Genomic DNA, 22,885 nt, shown 5'->3' on the forward strand with positions numbered 1-22,885 from the left:
TCGCGGACGGCATTTGCCTTCTCACCGACCACCACCACCACCGCCGCCAGCGTCAACACATCCTCCTCAAACACCTCATACGTATCGTCCTCACGCGCGACCGCGACCGCGACCCCAGCTTTCCAACAAGCCCACCGCCAACGCAACGTCGCGAGCTCGAGCTCGAGCTTGGGCAGTCCGCGCCTCGCATCGTCCATTGCCAGCTTGAACACGCTGAGCGGTGCGAGTGTCGCGGGAGGCATATCTCGTCTCGCGCGCCATTCGTCCTCCCGATCGCTGTCAACCACTGCGGGCTCACCCGTCTCGTCCACTGCACCGCACACCGCGAGCTCGTCGGGCCAGCTCAGCAGTCTGGTGCTCACGCAGTTGAATATTTTGCTGAGCACCATCAATCACGACACTGACCAGGCCAAGTGGGAAGCACAGGCGGAGAAGATCAGAAAACTGATCGATGAGAGCGGCATGGAGCTATTCACCACATATTTCCGCAGACTGCTCCAGAGCAATGTCGGCACCATCTTCACGCCCACAGCACGTGCGCCGACGGGCGCTGAGGCCGCTGGAAACTATCAATTGCTGCTGGAGGAGATGCACAAGATTCTCAAAGATCCGCAGCAAGCAGACAAGATCGCCCAGTCGCTAGACACCACCGAGACCGAGCTCTACCGCGACTTCGACCTCAATGCATTTGTCGACCATTTTCCGCTAGACCCGCTAGCAAAAGTTGCATTGGTCCTTCCGTGTCGCGCCGTCAACAAGATGGACCTGCGAGCAAAAGGTGTGTATTGTGCTTGATCACTTGCGCACTGCGCTTTCCCGCCGCCGCCGCCGCGCACATGTCTCGCGTTTACCTGCAGCACGTTGCCAAGACATACTAACATTGAGCTTTAGCCGACGCCATCCTCTCCCAGACCTTCCAAAGCTTCCTTTCCACACTCGCGACCCCACAACCCACCGACCCCGACAACGAGCTGTCGCCATCCGTGCTTGCCGCCATCGTCGACCGACTGCTTCAGGAACCACCACGAAACTGGGGTGAAGAGCAGCGCGAAAACCTCTTCTATGCTATACGCGTGAGATATAGCAGGCTCAATACGAGAGTCCCGCCCGAGGTGGAATCTGCCATGTTGCTCGATGCACTGCTGGCATCACCGCAGGACTCGCGTCTGGCCAAGCGCATACAACAAGCGGGCCCGCGCGTGACCTCCAGCCTAGACGCCTGCAAAGACATCTTAAGCGGAGTAGAGACACGCGACATCTCATATCCTCAGATCGCGAATGTGCTACTCTTCATGGTCATCACTCAAAATGGCGACGCATACGACCCGGGCATCTTCATCGAGGCCGTGCGGCAACATAAGGCAGGCGCACGCTTGGACTGGACAGATGTGGTATCGGGCTTCGACAAGGAGCATCTGAGGGTGACGAAAAAGCAGTTCTTGGCTCTCTACAATGCATTGGTGCCCTTGGCAAATGAGTACGCCAATTTCGATATCCAGAGCCTGTGGGGACCAGGACCAGGTGGTCAGCCGTGGCAGTATCCGGAGACACAACTGAGCTTTGTGGTTGCGTTCTTGTCCACGACGCCTGAGGAGTTGGACGTGATGACCATACCGAATCTTCAGCAGGCATTTGACCTGAGACAGTTTGCGACTGCGTCAGAGAAGGTGAAGGCGTACGCGGAGCAGGCCATCAAGCATCCGCTCGTCTCCATGCAAGCCACTCGAACTCTGTTTGAGATGATCTTCAGGACGCAGGAGAGCTACAATATGGCCCAGGTGCTTGGCATTCCCGAGAACATCATCAACCGAAACATGACAGTGTTCGTCTGCGCTGCGTCCGCAGTGCCGAAACCCTGGCAACCACTGCAGGAGCAAGCCCTCAAACAGCTGTTCTACCCGTTCCTCCTCAAACAACATGACAACTACGAGTTTGTCATGCATGCATTATGGCAGCACGACAAGTCGTGGGTTGCAACGAGGATGGTCGAGTTCTACAACCAGGACCAGAATCTCCTGATACTAATCTATCAACATGCGGATGAGCATGGCTGGCTAGAGCAGCTCTTCACCCTCACGACTGTCTTTGCTGTCGATTTAGCCACCTACGCCCACGGTAAAGGAAAGTGTGACTTGGAAGAATGGGCGCAACAGCATGTCGCTCAGCTCGGACCAATCCCATTCGCCAGAGCTGTAGCCGAATTCCTGAACACGAAGATCGAGGATGAGTCTCAAATCCAGCGCGACCACGCACCGCCCAAAACGGTGCCGATGAAGGCGAAAACGGTACATGCCCTGCTCTCGCTCATCCAGGATGCAATGCCACCCGAGTACGAGCTCGGTGGCCTTTTCCGAAGATGCCTGCAAAGCTACCCGCGCTTGTTCAATTATGGCCAGGACGAAAAGCTGGATGCCATTATCGAGGCTAACGGCGAACAGAGCAATGTGCTTTCGGACTCTGCCACCAAAGACATGGAAGAAAAGTACAAGGAAATGTATGGTGGCCAGACTAACCCAGACACGCTCGTCAACGACCTCAATCGTCTCAAGGTCTCGGAAGAGCCCGCCGACCAAGAGCTGTTTGCAGCAATGCTATTCGGCCTGTTTGAAGAGTATAATTGCTTTGGTGAGTATCCAAACGAGGCACTCGCAACCACGGCCGTGCTATTCGGTGGACTGGTATCCTACCATGTTCTCTCGGGCGTAGCAGAGCAAGCTGCAATCTTCATGATCTTCGAGGCCGTCACGGAGTACGGTCCCGAAGACCCTATGTATCGTTTCGGATTGCAAGCACTCCTGCATGTTCTTCCCAGACTCAAGGAGTGGCCACACCTGGCGGACAGGATTCTGCAGACCCCAAGTCTCAGAGGAACACCAGCAGTACCAGCAGCCGAAAATGTCCTCAAAGAGTTGCACGAGTCAAATGCCGCACTTAGCGGGGAGGTCGCGAATGGGATCACCAATGGAATCGTCGAGGAAGAATTTGGCGAGGTCGCTGCACCTACGTTCAGCGCTATCCAAGTCGATCCTCCTCTGCGCGAAAACTTCTACGAAGATCCTGATGAGGACGTCTCGGACAAGATCATGTTCGTCCTGAACAACGTCTCTAAGAGAAACCTCGACGAGAAGTTCAAGGAGATTGAAGGCGCGGTGGAAGAGAAGTACCATCAATGGTTCGCCCATTATCTGGTTGAGGAGCTGGCCAAGTCGCAGCCAAATTTCCAGAGTCTCTATCTGCAGATCTTGGACAATTTCAATCAGAAGATGCTGTGGGCCGAAGTATTGCGGGAGACTTACATGAGCTGTCAGAAGATGCTCAACGCGCAGTCGACAATGGACAATCCTCAGGAGCGAACTACGATGAAGAATCTGGCTGGCTGGCTTGGCTCCATTACCCTTGCACGCAATCAGCCGATCCTTCATCGCAATCTATCTTTCAAGGATCTGCTTTTGGAAGGCCAAGACAATGGACGTCTGCTGGTCGCGATCCCGTTCACATGCAAGACCTTGGTCCAAGCAGCTCAATCCAAGGTGTTCCGACCGCCCAATCCATGGATCGCTGAGTTGCTCGGCTTGCTGAGTGAGTTATATCACTGCATGGACCTCAAGCTCAACATGAAGTTTGAGATCGAGATGCTGTGTAGAGAATTCGGTCTCGATATCAAATCGATTGATCCGCTGGATACTATTCGCTCGCGGCCTGTCATTGACCAAGGAATGCTCCAGAACTATCTCCCCGATGGTCCTGATGCGTTTGGTGACATGGCGTTGATGGGGCTCGCCAAGCGTGGTCCGAACGAGCGCTTTTCGCCAGAAGCTGTCATCTCTGCTGTGCCGGATCTCGGAAATCTGCTACAGATTCCTCAGCCAGTCGGTTCCATCACTCAGCAGCAGATGCGTAACATCTTCGTCAACGCCTCTCAGCAAGCAATCTACGAGATCATCGCCCCGGTCGTTGAGCGCTCCGTAACCATTGCAAGCATCAGCACTGCAGAGTTGATCCAGAAGGACTTCATTACAGAAGGCGATGTCGACAAGATGCGCAACTCGGCCCACACCGTCGTGAAGGCCCTCTCTGGTAGTCTGGCCTTGGTCACTTGCAAGGAGCCTCTGCGCATGAGCATTACCAACAACATTCGCATCATGGCTTCTCGAGGTCTCCCTGATCAGCTCCCCGAGGGCCAGATCTTGATGTTCGTCAACGACAACATTGACATAGTATGCAGTCTGGTTGAACAAGCGGCAGAGAACCATTCATTGAACGAGATTGATCTCCAGCTTCAGCGGGCATTAGACGAACGCCGCCAACACGCCCAGGAGAGACCAGACGAGCCCTTTGCGCAGACACCTGTCAGCCGCTGGGCAACTCTTATCCCAGATCCGTATCGCCAAGACCAGAATGGCCTCAATCGCCAACAGCTTTCGATCTACGAAGAGTTTGGTCGACAAGCACGCATTCCGGCGCAGGCCCATGGCAACCAAGGCTCGCAAGATGGTCAAGGACGCCCCGCACAGGACGTACTTTCTGACATCTACATGCCACAGCTCACTCCAGCTGAGACGCCGGCGATGCCTCGCAACACGCAGAATCATCGCTTGCAAGGACACGGAGCGCAGCAGGTCAATGGCTTTATCGATCCAGCAACTGTCATCCCACGCGTCTTTGAAGTGATTCAGGAGATCCAGCAAGCGACTCGGGAGGCCACGGAGGACCACGCTGGTGAGCTGAGCGACTCCAGCCCCGTCCGTCATCTGTACAGCCAGATTCTTGGATTCTTGGATGCGGTCCAGCAGTATGAGCTTTACGTCCCGGTCCTGGCTGATCGCGTGCTCAACATCATCTTCACCGAATCCTCAAAGAAGCTGGAAACAGAAATCCTCGCCAGACTCCTACAGACATTTCAGCGGGCTCATAATCCCGTCAGTCGCCAAGTCATCACCGCCATCATTAATACTGAGAGCGATATCATTTTTAATGCGTCTGCGATCACCGCGCTTAGCTCGCTGGAGTTGCTCGAGCCTCTACACATTGATGCCTTCATGTCCAAGGCGTTCAAGCAGCGCCGAATGGTCGCGCTCGCGTGTTTCCGCGACGTCTTGGATGAGATGCTGTTGAGAGAAAGCGCGCTGGCACTGCGCGCTGAGATGGTGTTATCATACGAAGCGCTCGGCCAGTGGCTCGTAGAAGAGCCCCACAATGATCTTGCTCGCGAAGTCGTTTCGAAGCTGCAGCGACCTGCCAACCAAGTCAATGGTATGCCCAGTCCAGAATCGGAGACGAGCAAAGGAAACTTGCAAGAATACATTTTCGAGGAGTGGGTGTCGCTGCAGCGAAGAGGCGTGCCTGTGCGATCTCACCTGGCATTTGTTCAACAATTGCACGAGAAGAACATCATCACTGGACCAGAAGACGCATTAGGATTCGTTCGACACAGCCTCGAGTACTCGATCATGCAGTTCAATGCCGAGAGCGGCATTCCATATGCATCTCAGGACAAGGCATACGTCGCTATTGATGCATTCGCCAGGCTGATAATGCTCATCGTCATGTATCAAGCGCCATCTAGCGGCGAACCAATTAACAAGCCAAAGTCTTTGGAGGCCATGATCCGCCTGATCGTTCTGGTTATGGCCGACCACCACAACAAGCAGCGCGAGCACTGGAATGGAAGAGTCTACTTCAGGCTCTTCTCAAGTCTGCTCGTCGAGTTGAATGACCATCGCGAGCAGCTCACAGCAGAGCAGAACCAAGATGCTTTCAAAGTGTTCGCGACTACCTTGCAGGTGCTTCAGCCACGATATTTCTCTGGCTTCCTCTATCACTGGCTCGCACTGTTGAGCCACCGCCTCCTGGTCCCAGCCTTCATCAGTCCAGCGGGTCGCGCTAATGGCGGCTGGAACACCTATGTGAAGCTGCTGACAGTCCTCTTCGACAACCTCGGTGAGCTTCTCTTGGTACCAGAGGTTTCGCCTGTTTCCGTCGACTTCTATCGCGGCATTTTCCGATTCATGATAAGCATTGAGCACGACTTCCCAGAGTTTCTGGTGGAGAATCACATGCAGCTCAATGCGAGCATCCCTCTACAGTGCTTGCAGCTACGCAACATCATCAACAACGCCTGTCCACGCGCTCTCGCGGTCGACCAACCAGACCCATTCACCAGTGGACTCAAGATTAATAGGCTTGAACAGGTTCGGCAGGCACCAACCGTGCACTGCGACACCAGCAAGGTACTTGATGAGGCCACTATCAAGCCTATCGTTGACAAGGTTATCGCCATGCTTGAGCTGAGCGATGAAGAATTCGAAGCTGTGCTGGCTGTCGTTGACAGAGAGGACGGACACATCAGTAGCATCCTTATCAATGCTCTTGTCCTGCACATCGGAATTCACGCTACATCCGCATCGTCGGTATTCTCCTCGGCGGCACCCCCGGCTAAGCTTCTCGAACGACTCATTAAGGAGAGCCGTGCAGAGGCGCGCTACCACATTCTTTCAGCGATGGCTAACCAAGTCCGCTTCGTCAACTCGCATACGCACTATTTCTCGACTGCTTTGCAGCACATCTTTGGTACAAGCGGCCAGGAAGTGCAGGAGCAGATCTTGCGCATTCTGTGCGAGCGCGTGCTCGTTCCAAGACCACATCCATGGGGCATTATAGTAATGCTGCTCGAGATGATGAAGAACCCCAACTATGGTCTTTGGGATCTACCATGGATTAAGGCATCGCCAAGCATCGAGAGCCTGCTCGTCAATCTCGCTCAGGGACAGGAGCAGCGAGCGCAATTCGGAGGCAGAAGTCCACTCGCTGGATTCTAAGCTTGCCAGTGACACGGAGCGGAGCGGAGGGCCGCAGGAAACGGATGAGAAAATATCATTTTGACATGACAAGAAGCATTTGGGTGTAAAGGAAAAGAACGCCCTGCGTGGGGCGTAGCTTCATCAGAGACCATTTGTCTTGGGCCCTTCATTTTGGCAAGGAGGGAATTTAATGACAGTCAATCATGAGGTTATGCGCCATGTGGCATCTATTGTGTAATCAGAGCGAGACACGGAAACCGGTTCAAAAAGCAGAGATGAGATGAAGAAGAAGACTTATGTGTACTGTGCAGAAAAACTGTAGTATTAGTCATGATGAGACAGACACTCTTTAAACGATATGCATTAGGATTGAACTCGAGGATAGAAGTCTTTCGTGCGAAACCGCCTTCTTGGTTGGTCTCGTCTTTTTCTGACTTCCAATGCCTACTCGCTAGGCTGAAGATGTTCTTGTCGTAAAGATATACGGTATCTTGCGCATTTGTGAGCCGTCAAAGGGGGAGAGATCAATCTTTGACAAACACCTGAAGAACTTAAACCCCCGTACAGAGACGAGATGGACGGGATATCCCAATGGCTTTTTCGACACGGCGCGCATTCAAGCGCTCTGGCCGCACGTCGATCGGTACTGCGAGAGTTGATTACAAAATATATTTTGGGAAGATCGCATTATCTAGCGCTGTGCTGGGAGATGGTAGGCTACGCAATACGCTTGACCTACTCACAACTACGACAGCCGCAATATGGCCTCATTCTGCCTCAAGCATCCTCAGGGCTCTGCTTATACCCTCCTCCCGATACTATCCCTCGTCCTCGGCCACTGGCCCAACTCTCTGGAACTCATCTGCCACCAAGAAAAATGCCCCATCAGGCTGCAGTAGGGCAAGTGGTCGCTTCGGAAATCCCCAGCCCCCATAAACGCGCGTAGGCACCTTCTCCTTGGTGTCCGCTCGTTGCCAACCTTTCATTTTTCGGTCGAACGAAACACTCCGCTGCGAGAGAGAACAAATTGCGTACAAGAATCTCATGTATCTTCGGAAAGACCCGGTGCAGAATCGAGCGAGATCCAGGAGCGGCGAGGTTGACAAGAGTTTGAGCGTCGATGCGATGTTACGATCTCAACGGTTTGGAGGCCAAACAAGGTCGAGCGGAACGCGGAGATAGATGGTCGAGAGAATCTCTGCAGGTATGGTGAAATGGGAGACGGACTTGAATTCGAGGACCTCTTCGTAAGGCGTCCAGAGAAAGAGTTGGGCGGTGCTCGAGTCGATTTTGATATGCGAAATGAACTGCAGCTTTGGACCGAGAATCCCCATGGCGTACTGGAGTCGAAGATCTAGACTGTCGATCAGGACGCCTCTCATGTCTAGAGTCGTTTTGGCGTAGAATAGCGGACTTGCTTCGTTGTGAAATTGGCGGTTGACGAGGAGTATAGTCAAGTCAGGTGATGAAGTCTTGATCGATCCTTGGCCACAGTGGCCAATACGGAAGCATCTGAGCGCCACGGCAGAATTGGGATCGTGATGTTGTGGTTGGGTATGAGCTCCTCATAGATGCGATTGCGCAGTTCTGCTGGGAGGTCGGGGAAAGTCGTTGCGACTCGAGTGGCTGACTGCATGATGTCGGTGATTGTTACGTTGCACCCAGCAATCTGTGTTCGGGGCCGTGAGGGTGGGGCATATTCTAACGAGCACTCTGCCCTTGACTTCCGACTCAGCCCAGGCTGTATCGAGCACACGCTGTACCCCAGCCCGTGACATTTGGAAAGAAGCTCAGATCAATCCTCATTTGATCTTTCGTTTTCCAAGCCCTGCCCAGCAAACTCTGGACCCATTGTCGAGTTCGCCAGACCAGGATCTGACCGAGGCCAGCACACGGTATCGTGTGCCAACTCGAGCGATCACGTATAGTTGATGACGCTGGCCCATCGCGTTTCCGTCGTGGCCAGCTATACATGAGAAGAGTGCAGAAGAAGAGAATGTGAGTTGTAGGTTTGGCTCGTTCTATGTTCAGCGGTGTTTGGTGTGGCCCACTGTCTTACCAGGATAGCTGCGGACTGCCGGCGGGCATGTTTCATGCCCCTATCACAAGTCAATCAAGAAAGATGAAGAAGACGAAGAAGGAAGGACTCATTCATCGGAGGATGCGAATGCTCTCTCCCAAATGCCGGGATTTGGTCTAGCCCTGAGATTGACAACAACCCAAAAATGGAATGTTTTGAGGTGGCCAATGTTCTAAGATCAGCATCGGATATCATTCATGGAGGGAACTCTGTTAGTGTTTCTCCAATGACCTTCGGCTTTGATGGGTTTCCAATTCAATTCTCGAAATTTCTCATGACTACTCCCTTCCGAGGTTCTCCTTCGTTCCGTCCGGTAGGTCCTTTCTAGATGTACACAGACCAATTGCAGCAAATTTTCCAAAAGCCCCAAACCCCGTTGCTCTTCGCGTCGACCTTAGTCCAACCCTAGCTTTCCAGCCATGCCGTTCTCGATGAGATGCTCAAAGACAGCTCTCCTGAGATCTTTGCTCTCTTCCAGGATTCTCTGCAAAGATGAGCCTTGCTCTTTCGCGATCTTGTAGAAGTAGTCCGTGATATGCTCAATAACAAAGCTGGCCAGCTCCTGTTCGGTGTCGTTCTCTGGCAGGCCCATACAGGAGATGGTACACGCGATCGTGCATATGCCAGGACTGTCAAGCGGATAGAGGGTCTTCAATTTGTCATAGATGACCTTTTGCATTTCTTCGAATTGGACTTTGCTCGCAGCAACAAAGGCACAAACGAGCTGCTCAGCCCATTTGGTCTTCTGCTCCGGCGTGCTGTCTTCTTTGGAGATTCGCGGGTTGTCGCCTCGTGCGTTGATGTACTTTGGACCAACGTCTCTGGTCTTCATGAAGCGGACGATCCGGTCGAAGTCCTTCGGAGAAAGCTTCCTCGCGATAGCACGTTCGTTGGTGGTCAGATCGATGAGTGAGCCGCCCGAAAGACCGTTCTTCTCCCGCAAATCGAGCAGGTAGTCGCAGCCCCGAAGGTGTTTCTTGTGCAGGACATAGGACATCTTGGCCTGCCCGACTAGGATGTGGCAGCTGTCTTTGCTATCTAAAGTCAGTATTTGAGTTGCGACGAAAGTTGATCTGTTCAAATAACTCACCCCGAAAAAGACTCGTCTGAAGACATATTGTCGTCAGAGTCGGTGTGATCATCGATCTCGATCACGTCTTTCGTCTTCTCGCCTTTTGCACGCTTTGCATGCTGTGCTGGAGGCGGCGAGGAATCTGGAGTCAGCCAGGTGTCATGTCCATCACGCTCGGACCCGTCAAGTTCGATGATAGACGAGGAGCTATCAGTAGTGCTGGCGTTTCTTCGCTTGCTCTTCTTCCTCGTCATTATCTTCCTCTCGAGTTTGCGAGCTGCTGCTTGCTGTCGTATGAAATTGTGCCAATACTGATCGTGTCTCATCTCAGGAGCATCACAACGGAATGCGATGTCACGAAACTTCTCCGTCTTCGTTTGATCATCGTCGTGTGGCTGCAGTTCTTCCACAGAGAATTTGGGTGCTCCATTTAGGTAGCCATAACTCGGTTCGTACTCATCTAGCAGATCATCGATGACCCAGATGCTTGGAGTCATTAGCAGAAATCGCAGCACAGATTTGCAATCGACACTCACTACTTATGTATTCCCAGCAGGATGGCAGGCCGTACGCCATTGTGTTTTGGGCGTGTCTTGATGAACGCCTCGGGGGGGCCATTTTCACTGCAGAGCACGACTGGCCATCTTTGCTGTTCGTAGCGAGCTATCCACGTGCTACCGACGGCCTTGTGGTTCTGCTGAGGCGGCTCAATGCTCGGTATTGGAGTGTCTGCGTCCATGTTGACGATGGATTCTTGCAGATGTCGTTTGGCCAGAGTGGTCGCGAGGTGAGACATCAGAGTCGCTTGAAAAGTGGAATAAAATTGTGTTCGTAAAGTGAAGTGCGTGCAGAAGTGAGCTGAGCTGCAGAAGTGAGCTAAGACGCAGCCTGCAATATCATATGCCAAGAGCGCTTTGCCTCCTGACGTCCCCAAGCAATACAAGTAGATGAGCGGAGTTGGGTATGGGAAATATGCAGAACGCGGTGCACGTAGATGGCGTCTGTTCGAGTGCGCGGAAAGGTGGATTTGCTCGCGTAGGTCTTCAGTAGGATAAGAAAAGAATATCAGCGGACTTGGAGAGAAAACAGCACTTCACTTTGGGTCTGCTTGTCCAGATAGCTCGAGATGGAAGTGAGCTGGCTCCGTCCATTCTGGCTGGCAGAGCGCTTCGAGAAAGATCCATCATCACTGAGTCGCGCATTACGCTTGCTTGGAGAACGCGTTGCAATGCGCATACCATAGAAAGGAGACGGCGTCGATGTATTCGAGAGTGGAAGATGTTGAAGAGAAGTCAAGAGTTCACAGGGGTGAGTTGAAGCCTGAATTATTCTAAGTTCAGGCAAGTCCAGCCGAGTGGACAGTGGACACCTCTCGCGTTCACAAGCGTTGGCTTCACCTGCACCTCAAGCTGTCCCCATACCACCAATCACTCTCGCGACAATCCACACTCACTTGGTCGAACCAACACCATCCCTCTCCCTCCAACGACTCATTCCTACCGCCAAAATGCTCGGCTCCCTCTCCAACATGCAACCGCGCCAACTCGCCGCCCAAGTCCTAAACTTCGCCCTCGTCCTGAGCACAGCTTTCATGCTCTGGAAAGGCCTCTCCGTCATCACAAACTCCTCCTCACCAATCGTAGTCGTATTGTCCGGAAGCATGGAACCGGCATTCCAGCGCGGAGATCTGCTATTCCTATGGAATCGAGGAGTCGAGACGCAAGTCGGGGAAGTAGTGGTGTATAGTGTGAAAGGGAAAGATATTCCGATTGTGCATCGGGTGATCAGGAGGTTTGGGGGTGGAGGGTGAGTATATGGAGACGTGGTGAGGGGGAAAAACTTGCAGTCAGTGGCTGATATGGATGGTTCTTTTTTAGGGATGCGCCGTTGCAACTTTTGACGAAAGGTGATAATAATGCTGCTGATGATACGGAACTTTACGCTCGAGGACAGTCGTATCTCGATCGCTCCAAGGATGTGATTGGGAGCGTGTTCGCGTACGTGCCGTTTGTGGGATACGTGACGATTCTGCTTAGCGAATACCCGTGGTTGAAGACTGTTATGCTGGTGTTCATGGCTGCGACTGTGGTGTTGCAGAGGGAATAGCGATACTGAGGATGGCGATGCGAATGTTCTGAGAGAACTTGGGAGTGCGACCCAGGGAATTAGAGCTTTCCTTGCGTTCAAGCGACGGCGTTTGGGGCTGCAAATCAAAACAACATGTTCTTAAATGAAAAGGAATCAGGATTTAAGTCTTCTTACATCTGTGGCACTCCGATGAGCGTATTAGCGTTTGCTCCCAGATGCGATGCGCTCCTCGTTTAGCATCTGGCTGCACCTTTGCATGCCGGCATCCTAATGACCGCCTCCTCCTTCCTCAACCGCTACCTAACATTCATCAAAGCTGTTCCCAATCTTATCTGCCGTAATATGCGAGACGGAGAGCCAGTTTAGCTCACTAGTTTTCGGTGTGAGTGACACATGGATCGGGCTTGTACCAGACTTGGCCTGTATTTGTGCTATTTGCTTCCAGCTCACTGTCGGTATCTTAAGCCCAGCCATCACAAAAAGAGCAAAAGAGCGCAATCTAAACCCAACATCAATTACACAACCCTTTCTCCGCTCAAGCATGCACATTAAAAGGCCATGCGACGTCCAAATTCTTACTGTGGAATTTACACCACTCCTCATGCGCCGTATTCCCCACCTCCTTAATCTCACGATGACTAGCAAGGCATTCCCAACAAAACTCATGTTTGCAGCTACGACAAGTCATATGGTCGCATCCATCAATTTTCTGAATTCTCCATCCACACGCCTTGCCTTTCGGACCGGGGCAGGATTTGCTCACCGTGTCCAGCATAGCTTCCGTCGCGGCGTCTTCGTCCTTGGATTTCTGCCCCGAAGTGCGATACGTGTACTGATCACACGTTTCGCCGACGTGCCAGGGACATTTATGAGTGAGACATTGTTTGTAGTGGCAGGAGACACAGTCCATGAAATTTGCGTTTTCCGCGTTCAGTTGACCGGAGGTACAGCCTGAGGCGAGACACCAGGAGAATTCTGGGAGACTGGACAGAGCGTTTCGGGTGAGGATTTTTTCATACTTCTCGAAAGTCTCCTCGCTGGCGAGACGTTGCATGTCCTCGTAGCTGACTTGTGATGGGCATTCGGGGCATTTGATGGATTCTGCTCCCTTGCTGTCGAATTCTGATGAAAGCCAGGATTGCATGCATTCTTTGCACGTGAGACTATCGTGCTCGCAACTTTCGGTGGCGGGCATGGAGCTGAAATCGTTCGGGTGCTTGGAGTCTCCGCAACAGACGCATTCGCGTGTACGGGCGAGCTCGGCTGCGATTCGCTCTTCTTCGGCTTGGAGTTCTGCGGCACGGATGCGTTCTTCTTCGGCTTGGATCTCGAGAGCTCGTCGACGATCCTCCTCTTCTTGTCGCTGTCGCTCGAGAAGGGCCTCCTTCTGTGCTTCGAGGGCAGAAAGCGCACCCGCCCACTGTTTCTGTAGTCTCTCCATCTCTGCACATAACGCAGCTTCTTTCGCAAGGACCTGATCCATGTTACCCCAGTTTTCGTGACATTTATTTTGTATTGTCTGCGTGGACGAAGGGCCTGCTTCGCCGTCAGCGTGAACAGCAACGTTTGTCAATGCCAGAGTCTCGTAGTTCGGTCGAACTCGTGTATCTATCTCTGATTCGCCCATGCCAATGCTGCTATCGACGGGAGCGAGGCTACTTGAACTGTTCTCACGTGCTCGTGCCTCATAAAGCATGTTCACATCCTTGTCTGAGAAGCGTGGCCGGGGTTTCACTGGCTGCTTTCCCTTTCCTCCGGAGCTTTTCACGAGTGTGGGATATGCTGCCCAACTGTGCCGTACACTGATTGCATCTTCATACGGGTCAGCCTCGGCCTCCGCAAGCTTCTGTGATGATCCAGGATTGTCTTCATCCGGAGCCTCGTTCGCAGTATGGTAGCTGGCGCCATCTGATGTCCCTGCTATCTTGTCTTTCGACTGATCCCACATGGTGAAGTTGTCAACCGGTCTGACCGCGTGTTTTTTCTTCAAAGCTCCAAACATGGATTGCTTCTTGGCGGGCTCTTTATTCTCTGCATTTCCAGCTGCAGCTGGTTTCACAGCCGGCTTTGTGATGCTCGACTTTCGAACTTCTCGAAACCCATACATGCCATAAGGCACCCGAACCATTTCGACCTTTGCCCGAGAATCAGCTGATGAGGAGACTGCCGAGTCTACTCGCTTGGCAGGACGAATCACGGGCGGTTCCATTGCAAAATCCAACTCTCCTTCAAAGTTCCGGTGCTTGGCAGACGACCTTTCCTTCACGACTCTGTGTAATTCTGCGACTGATATCTTCGAGGATACTAAACGATCGACGGCACGGTATTGCAAGGGTGGTTCAACATGGTCCTCGACGGCCGATTTTGGCTTGCCGCTGAACGGCGACTTCAGCTTCTTCATGGCGGTCGTGACCTCTCGGGATATCGGCGGCTGTCTGGAAGCAGCCGGCTTGGGACGAATCCGACTATGTCTTGCATGCACAGGAAATTCATGAGAGAGGAAAGAGTGGTCCATGTATGTAAGTCTCGAGTGACAAGGGCAGTGACAGGGCTGGCGAGGTTGTATAGCCCTCCCGCATAGTGGGCGGCCGTCACTGCAAGCGAAGAAGGAAGACATCTGACCTGAGGCCAATGTTGGGAGAAGAAGGTCGATAGGATTGCGGTCCAAAGCTTAGTGGCGGAGTAAGGCTGTGTGGGATAGGCCACAGACTATCATGTGGAGGCAGAAGGAGTTGCGCCCCGCGTGACGCCGGCGGAAGGCATGACTGGTACCAATGAACGGTGTCGCTGCGCCAGATAGATAGCTCGTGAAAGGTAAGCAAGCAGGTGGTCCAGATAGGAGATGTCTTGGCAGGATTTGTGCCATGGTGGCCAGCAAGACCACGTGTTTGCGAGGAAGACGACCATGCTTCGTCTCCATCTGCGTAGCGAGTGAGTCGCACACGCGGGCCAGCAACCTGCACCGCATTGCAGTAGCGTGGAAAGTTGAACATGGCTGCGCCCTCCACGATCGGAGGCTCAGCGCGCCTGAGGCCGCCAGCAGGCAGATATGCTGTATGTAGCAAGACAATACCGTATCTGAGCCTCAGGTGCAGGGCAGTGCCATTGTTACCGGGTGTAGGTGGCCATCGCCATCGCCATCGCCATCGCCTCAGGCTTGTCGGTAGCGGGAACAATCTCGTCGTATCAGGCGCAGGACTTCGTTTTCGATGGCTCTTGCTTGGACCACGCCGCTAGCGAAGGCAACCTGGCGCGCATAATTTCATCATATGGCTCCGGGGATCGTCGACGGGCATATAACGAACGCTTCTCCAGCATGTACGGTACGGACGAATCGAGCAGCAAACATTGTGGGAGGAGGTGGTGTCGTCTGGCCGTGGGGAGAGGCGGGGCATAGATTCGCGCGCCAATTCACTGGTTGCTCCTCGCAACCGGCATGTCGGCTGATGACGCCTTTGTTGCTCTGCGCCTCCGCTCTCCCCAGACCACCAGCAACAATAATCAGAGCCTCTACCACCGTAATCAGACTGTTGCATTGCCGTACAGCATCATCGCGTCCGCATCGCTTTCGTTCCCATATCATCGTACAAATCCTTCATTCCATATCGAAGCACGCCTCGTCAAGATGCCCGGCAGGGCGAACGGCTCAGGCTCAGGCTCAGATGGGCCATCCGTCTCACTTTCATGTATGCTGCAGACAATGCACGTGCAGCTGTGAGGATGTGCTAACGAACGACGACAGTCGCGAACAATTTCTGGGGCAAAGATGACGCTGGCGTCGGCCCTCTGCTGGACCGAATGCACGGCGCCAAAGTCACGGGCAACGAGCTGAAAGACTTCTACCACGCGCGCGCCGCGCTCGAAGACGACTATGCGAAGAAACTATTGGCACTGGCCCGGAAGCCCCTGGGCTCGTCAGAATCCGGAACATTGCGAATGTCTCTAGATGTCGTGAGGGGCGAAGTCGAGTCGATGGGAAAGGCACACCAGCACATTGCGCATCAGATGCGAGGAGAATTGGAGGAGCCGCTGACTGCATTTACTGGCGGAATCAATGAGCGAAGAAAGATCGTACAGAACGGCATCGAAAAGCTTTTGAAGACCAAGAATCAGCAAACCGCGCAAGTCAACAAGACGCGCGATCGATTTGAACAAGACTGCCTCAAAATCAAGGGCTACCTCGCGCAAGGGCACATGGTCATGGGTCAGGAGGAGCGGAAGAACAAGGCCAAGCTGGAGAAGACACAGATCCAAATGTCGAGCAATAGCAGCGAGTACGAAGCGGCCGTCAAGATTCTGGAAGAGACCACAGGCAGGTGGAATCGGGAATGGAAAGCCGCCTGCGACAAATTCCAGGATCTTGAAGAAGAGCGGCTAGACTACTTCAAGAGCAGTCTTTGGAGCTTTGCCAACATCGCATCTACCGTCTGCGTTAGTGATGATCAGTCGTGCGAGAAGTTAAGACTTTCACTGGAAGACTGCGAGGTCGAGAAAGACATCAGCACTTTCATCAAGGATTCCGGCACTGGACAAGAGATACCAGACCCACCCAAATACATCAACTTCTGCCGAGGAGACATTGATGATGTCGTGTCAAACCACGAGTCTGACGATGGAGCCTACTCCGTCGCGCAATTCCAAAGAACTCTAAACCCGACGTATAGGACTTCTTCACCTCAGCCAAGCACTTTCGAATCCCACCATGATCCGGACTCAAGCCTGCGTGAAGAAATGGGTATCCCAAAGAATCGCACAACTTCCATCCAAGCGGACGACTCTTTCACCTCTCAAGCTCGCAGCTCACATGGAAGTGCCGTTGCTGCCATGCCGCCGCCGCTGGCAGGAAGCGCAGTCTCATCCGCCCCGTCGAATCCGTACTCAGATGCGCCGCAAATTCCACACAATCCATACCCAGCAGATGGCATGACTCAATTCTGCAGGATTGGTCCACCATCTGAGCGCAGCTCTATACCATCACCTGTCAGACCAGGCAGTCGTGACAGTCTGGAACACAGCGACTACTCGGCGCCGACTTCATTCTCCAGCATGGAGCCAACCAGTGGTGCTGCATCCCCGATCAAGGGTTATAATGGTTCTAACATCTCCGGTGTCTCGAGCATGTCGGGTATCTCTTCAGGTCCGGATGAGAAGACGATCCAAAAGAAGAAGAGTGGCTTCTTCAACAGTCCCTTCAAGCGTCGCGCAAGTACCAAACGCAAAGAGGAGCCTCAATCTGCTACTGCTACCCCAACTGGCAGGAACACCTGGACTCCAGCAACTATGCGCAAGGCAGAGAGCGCCAGCACCAGTCCTATCAAGCCATTTGGAACAGCCGGCCGGGCGAGTACCTGGAACAAGCAGCCATCTGTGAGCCCAGATCCTGACGTAGACCCAAGAGCAGACTACCAGCTAGGCATCGGCAACAGCACATTCGAAGTCACACATCCATCCAAGAAGCAGACCTCTAGGAGTCTAGCTGACGACGAATTGGACCCAATCGCGCAAGCTCTTGCTGAGTTGAAGGGAGTGACAAAGCAGGCGTCGACTCGAGAATCTGCTGATCGCCATTACGGCATGTCAACACCGGCACCAGGAGGGTCAACAGGACGGTCCACGCCAGCTGGTGCCGTACCTACTCCGTTTGCAGGCACTGCCAATAGAGGGACTCCCCCACCTGCGTACGATCCTCCGGTGAGCAGACTCGGTGCCCCTCCGCCAGCTCATACGAAGCGTGAAATGCAGAAGACTGCCGAAAAGTATGTTTCACAAAAGCGGAATATGTTCAACAACACAGGCGGACCAGCCCGGCCTGGCAGCTCTATGGGCAGGCAAGAACCACCGCGTGCTGCCTCTCCACAACCTCCACGAGCGACGAGCCCACGACCTCTTCTCAATGGTACCCAACCTGCATACCGAGCCGCGTCACCTAACCCATACGGCAGTACCCCTTCTGCTGCAGCGAGACCTCGTGCACAATCGTCAAGTCCGATAAAGCCGCAGCCGAATTATGGCGGATATGCGCCTCGAGGAGGCTCATCAGGGTATCAAGTCCCACGGGCAACTTCTCCGAATCCAGCATACAGTCGACCTGCGACGAGTGGAGGCATGGCCAACAGTAGGCCGCCAAGCAGCCGTGGCTCAGACACTGCGGGCGGCGCGATGGTCCTGGCTCCTGCTGGTGGTGACCCATATGGCTCTCAGCGTGGTGGCAGGCCTCAAAGTCAGTACTATCCAGAGGGTAGTGGGTACGGCAGTAATGAGGTGTCTGCCAGAGTACGAAGCCAAAGCCAAGGGACACAAAGACAAGTGACCAAAGACGGCCGTCCGATATTGCATTATGGTAAGCCAATTGCATCAACATCTCTCTCGATAATTGCTGACGATTCTTTAGCCCGCGCGATGTACATGTACCAAGCTGCGATTCCAGAAGAATTGTCTTTCGCGAAAGGCGACATTCTTGCTGTAACCCGTCATCAGGACGATGGATGGTGGGAAGCTGAAGTCACAGGGAAACCTGGTGTTTTAGGTCTCGTGCCGAGCAATTATCTGAAGGCGTGTTAGGAGCTTCGAAGGAAACCTCTTGGACATGGACAGATTTGTGGTGATGACGGCAACAGAGCTGCGGGGCTGAGGCGATCTCTCACGTTGCGATGACGAACGAACTTGAGATTGGACCTTGATGAACTGGAACTGCAAGGGAAGTTGGGATAGGGATAGGGTGTGCATATTCTGATGTTGTTTCATTCATTCTTTTTTTCCACGAAGGAACATAGGCCGCACGGCGTTTACTGTACAGCGAAAGTATATCGTTCTTACAAGTTCCTCCCCGCTCCCATCCATCATCGATTCACAGCTACACAACTACAAGTTGCAGAGCATTGACACCACTCTTATCAACGTCCTTCACTTGCTTCCCTCACCCAAAGAATAAACATGCCACAACCCTCCACCTCCACCTCACAACCTCCAATCTACTTCTGGCGCGAATTCACCGAACCCCACGGCTTCATGTCCCAATGGTACCTACCCTCTCCCTTTACCGTTCAAGGAATCACATACCAGACAGCAGAAATGTGGATGATGATTGAAAAAAATCCAGACTTTTTGGAGACGAGGTGAGGTTGAAATCAAATAAAATCACACACATTCGAGTTTTTTTTAAAACACATATTCATGAAGAAGAAGAAGAAAAAGAAGAAATTTTTTTTGATTGATTGAATTTTTTGATGTAAAGGAAACCGTTCATCAAATTTCCCAAACCACGAATCCGACAGAACATCAAAGATTGGGAAGATTGGCGAAGGGGGTTTGAGAGAGAGGGGGAGGTGGGATGAGAGTAAGTATAGTAATTTTTTTTTAATTTCTTTATCATACTTTGTGAGGATGTGTGTCTTTTTTTTTTCTCAATGCTGATTTTTTTGTGTCGTGTTTTAGATAAGAGTCGGATTGTTGAAGAAGGGAATTTTTATAAATTTTCCGAAAATGAAGGGTTAAAAAAGAAATTGTTGGAGACTGGGGAGAGGGAATTGGTGGAGGCTAGTCCGAACGATAGGATTTGGGGGATTGGGTTTGGGGAGGAGGATGCTGAGGAGAATCGGGGACGGTGGGGGGAGAATCGGTTGGGGGTTGCATTGATGAATGTTAGGAGGAGGTTGAGGGAGGGTGAAGAGTGATTGTTTGGGGAGTTTCGCAAACGCCGGGTTTTTGGGTATCTATTTATGCTATCCTACTCCGAAGGTTTCCTCATCAGCTGTTGTTCTGTGTTGCACATGTATCGTTGTTCATCGCTCTCATCGAATTCACAGCTTCATTCTCGGTCGAGCTGGATCGTCGCAAGATTTTTATTTCTCCTCCAAACCTGTATCAGTCTTGGGCAGAGGAACCTCGGAAGGATTGGGCTGATTCAGAATGTCATCCATTTTCATGGTATCCGGATCGCTCTGGTCAGAATCAGAGACATCATTTTCGTCATCATCGTCTGCCTGCCCATCCATAGATGCGATGTCGGCTTCTCTTTCTTTGGCGAGGCGGGTTTCTCTGCCTCGTTTGTGACAGTACCAGAAGACGAACATCAAGACTGGTATTTAATTAGCATGGATTCCTCACAATTTTCCAGGGTATGAACACCTACTAAAGACAGCTAGACTCATCACGACATTTGTGGTGCTAGCCAAGAATGGGAATCTGGTCGTGAGAAAGTTCACGGTGTTTCGCAGCATGGTCGCAACCACACCTTGTCCACCTTGCACCAATTTCTTCATGCCAGGTACCTTCCTCTTAGATTTCTCCTTGCTACCACTCGGTGTATTCACGCCTGCGCCAGATTGTGCAGACTTCTTGCTGGCTTCTTCGAGCTTCACTTTTGCGTCAGCGCCAGGCTTTTCACTCGATGCGGCCAAGAGTTCTGGTGCAAGGCTGGCGCCCAGCTTAGCAGGCAGGCTCTTGACCAAAGTCTGCACGAACGGCGGCATGCTCTTGAACTGTTTCTCGAGCGTAGGTCCAGCTTCCCTCATCAGCTTGTCCATGTCATCGTATGCAGTCGGCACACCATTCATAGTGTCCTTCAAACATTGTGCAAACCGCTCATAGTACTTCTCAGTCTCTTTAGAGAAAGCAAAGACGCGGTTGTTGACTGTAGACATATTGAGGTTGTCAAGCAAGACCGAGACCTCCTTCTCTTGCTTCTCTTTCGTCTTCTCTTCATTGATACTGCCGTCTTCGTTCAAGACTGGCTCGGGCTTGGCGTCTGGATCCTTTGGCTTCCAATTTGCAGGATCAAGCCATGCAGGGAGAGATTCTCGCGTGGGCACGTACGAGGCCGCGAACTCGGTCCATGTGCGCTGGTCGGGTTGCTGGTCGGTGGATGATTCTTTCGAAGATGCTGGTCGCATCGCATTTGGGATGTAGGAGGCCCATGTCCGCTTCTCATGAGGTTGATCGTCGTCGAGTTTGACAGCGCTATTCCAGCTTCGCGTAACTGCTTCGGCCTCTTCTTGACTAGGCAGTGGGTTGTCTTTCGGCTTTTTGGCGTCACTTGGAGATACCGGAGACTTGGGCTGCGTCTCTGGCACGATGATATCGCCATCCTGGGCCTTGCTTTCTTCCTTTCGCGACGCTGGCCTTTCTTCGCCTTCATCCGTTACTGCTGTCACCTGGGGCCTCGCCGGGAGAGGCGGAGGTCTTTCTTGTGATAAAGTTCGCTCGAGAAACCTCTCATCTTCATCTCTCAGGACAGGGTTCTGAGGATTACTCCTTCGAAGCTCTTCTTGATTCTTCTTCGCCCTAGCAAATGATGGCAACGTGAAATATGATGACATTGTGGTGGTGTATGCGTAGGTGAGGCGAGACATAGAAGATGTAAGAATGCAAGAACAATGCCGCTACCTACCTTTGAAATAACAATTCAGCATCGCCACTGCTTCTGCCTCTGACATCCAGGAAGCTGTCAAGCTGTCGCACACCTCGAGAGCTTGCTACGTCACAGCAATCATGAAGTTGGCGTGGGTGATGCGTGTCTGCAGCAAAACGGAGCCATTCCTGTTTGGTCATCGTCTGTCTTGGCGCTGGACCTCACTCCTTTCCAACGTCTTGACTTTGCTCGCGGCTCAAAAGGCCCATACAAAGCCTTCAAATACAGTTCGGCCACCATTGCAGCCTACAGACATACACTTGTCCACGCCGCATGGCCTATGATACAAGAACAGCCATGCTGCTGCAGCGTGTCTTGCTAACTGCGAGTCTGGACCTGGTCATTGCGGCGTGCAAACCATCGGCGAGGCTTCTACGAGCTTGGCGTATACCTATCCTCACATCAGCGTCTGCAGCTGACTGCTTACGCTCTGCTGTGCGTGGCTGACCTCTACTGGACGGAGTGGTCTTCAACAACGGCCAATTCTGGATGCCGCGGCAGACCAATATGGTCGTTTGTTGTTTCAAGTGAAGTTTTTCAGACACTTTACCTTGGAGGCTTTCCTGCTGGCAGTAGCTTACACTAGGTGCAATCTGGAATGTCACGAGCATCATCTGCTTCCGGCCTCGGAGCGCCGCGGCAGACCAATATGGTCGTTTGTTGTTTCAAGTGAAGTTTTTCAGACACTTTACCTTGGAGGCTTTCCTGCTGGCAGTAGCTTACACTAGGTGCAATCTGGAATGTCACGAGCATCATCTGCTTCCGGCCTCGGAGCGCCGCGGCAGACCAATATGGTCGTTTGTTGTTTCAAGTGAAGCTTTTCAGACACTTTACCTTGGAGGCTTTCCTGCTGGCAGTAGCTTACACTAGGTGCAATCTGGAATGTCACGAGCATCATCTGCTTCCGGCCTCGGAGCGTGACAAAGTAAAGCCTCGCAGCCTCACTAGGCATATCTCGGTTCCTGTTCTTCCCTCTCCTCTCGAGTCCTTTGTGACACGCGAATTAGAACCTCACCAATCCCTCGAGACCCGAAGTCTCCGAAGATGTGAGCTTGGTCGGAATCATTCTCTTTCGCCTCTGCGCGCTAGGAATTAACGTGTGGTTCGAATTGCGACGCGGGCAGCGTTGCACCCGCCTACAACGGTGAGCTGCTCGTGTGAAATTTGGGCTTCGGTTCCCATTTATGCTTCTCCTCTCGAGTCCCTTATGACACGCGAATTGGAATCTCTCCAATCTTTGGTTTTCATATTCGTCTCGAGACCGGAAGTCTTCGAAGATGTGAATTCGGCTAGAATTATCTTCTCTTGTCTCTGCGCACTAGCAATTACCGTGTGGCTCGATTTGCGACGCGGGGAGCGTTGCTCCCACCTGCGACAGTGAGCTGCTCGTGTGGTTATTGGTTGCGCACTGACGCTCGTCCTCACATGTTTACGGC

At 52.6% G+C, this 22,885-nt stretch overlaps 7 protein-coding genes across 7 annotated transcripts; 4 read left to right on the forward strand and 3 right to left on the reverse strand.

The window, feature by feature from the left end:
* Window positions 1-291: 291 nt before the first annotated feature.
* MYCFIDRAFT_46219 (uncharacterized protein) lies at window positions 292-6,818 on the forward strand (the record flags this gene model as incomplete). The annotated part of the gene is made up of 3 exons (XM_007921798.1): window positions 292-778; window positions 892-1,100; window positions 1,158-6,818. Coding segments are annotated over 3 exons (6,357 nt in total), but the record flags the coding sequence as incomplete, so codon positions are not given.
* A 2,456-nt stretch (window positions 6,819-9,274) lies between these two features.
* MYCFIDRAFT_85024 (uncharacterized protein) lies at window positions 9,275-10,691 on the reverse strand (the record flags this gene model as incomplete). The annotated part of the gene is made up of 3 exons (XM_007922402.1): window positions 9,275-9,914; window positions 9,971-10,438; window positions 10,489-10,691. The coding sequence occupies 3 exons, from the start codon at window positions 10,689-10,691 to the stop codon at window positions 9,275-9,277; spliced, it is 1,311 nt and encodes a 436-aa protein (XP_007920593.1).
* A 685-nt stretch (window positions 10,692-11,376) lies between these two features.
* On the forward strand, window positions 11,377-12,214 carry MYCFIDRAFT_54228 (uncharacterized protein). Its single transcript, XM_007921895.1, has 2 exons — window positions 11,377-11,758; window positions 11,830-12,214. The coding sequence occupies exons 1-2, from the start codon at window positions 11,460-11,462 to the stop codon at window positions 12,056-12,058; spliced, it is 528 nt and encodes a 175-aa protein (XP_007920086.1). The 5' UTR covers window positions 11,377-11,459; the 3' UTR covers window positions 12,059-12,214.
* Window positions 12,215-12,446: 232 nt separating this feature from the next.
* Window positions 12,447-13,283, reverse strand: MYCFIDRAFT_159791 (uncharacterized protein). The gene has a single exon (XM_007923368.1). It carries the CDS (start codon window positions 13,233-13,235, stop codon window positions 12,576-12,578), a length of 660 nt encoding a protein of 219 aa, XP_007921559.1. The 5' UTR covers window positions 13,236-13,283; the 3' UTR covers window positions 12,447-12,575.
* Window positions 13,284-15,689: 2,406 nt separating this feature from the next.
* Window positions 15,690-18,601, forward strand: MYCFIDRAFT_94638 (uncharacterized protein; the record flags this gene model as incomplete). Its single annotated transcript, XM_007923369.2, has 4 exons — window positions 15,690-15,726; window positions 15,783-17,132; window positions 17,178-18,380; window positions 18,432-18,601. Coding segments are annotated over 4 exons (2,760 nt in total), but the record flags the coding sequence as incomplete, so codon positions are not given.
* Window positions 18,602-18,973: 372 nt separating this feature from the next.
* Window positions 18,974-19,713, forward strand: MYCFIDRAFT_85030 (uncharacterized protein; the record flags this gene model as incomplete). Its single annotated transcript, XM_007922403.1, has 3 exons — window positions 18,974-19,155; window positions 19,315-19,376; window positions 19,475-19,713. 3 exons carry the CDS (start codon window positions 18,974-18,976, stop codon window positions 19,711-19,713), a joined length of 483 nt encoding a protein of 160 aa, XP_007920594.1.
* A 168-nt stretch (window positions 19,714-19,881) lies between these two features.
* Window positions 19,882-22,401, reverse strand: MYCFIDRAFT_85031 (uncharacterized protein; the record flags this gene model as incomplete). The annotated part of the gene is made up of 7 exons (XM_007922404.1): window positions 19,882-20,117; window positions 20,274-21,322; window positions 21,429-21,513; window positions 21,708-21,727; window positions 21,851-21,902; window positions 22,142-22,184; window positions 22,315-22,401. The coding sequence occupies 7 exons, from the start codon at window positions 22,399-22,401 to the stop codon at window positions 19,882-19,884; spliced, it is 1,572 nt and encodes a 523-aa protein (XP_007920595.1).
* Window positions 22,402-22,885: the final 484 nt, after the last annotated feature.

The sequence above is a fragment of the Pseudocercospora fijiensis genome, assembly GCF_000340215.1.
Source record: "Pseudocercospora fijiensis CIRAD86 unplaced genomic scaffold MYCFIscaffold_1, whole genome shotgun sequence".
NCBI classification, from domain to species: Eukaryota; Fungi; Ascomycota; class Dothideomycetes; order Mycosphaerellales; family Mycosphaerellaceae; genus Pseudocercospora; species Pseudocercospora fijiensis.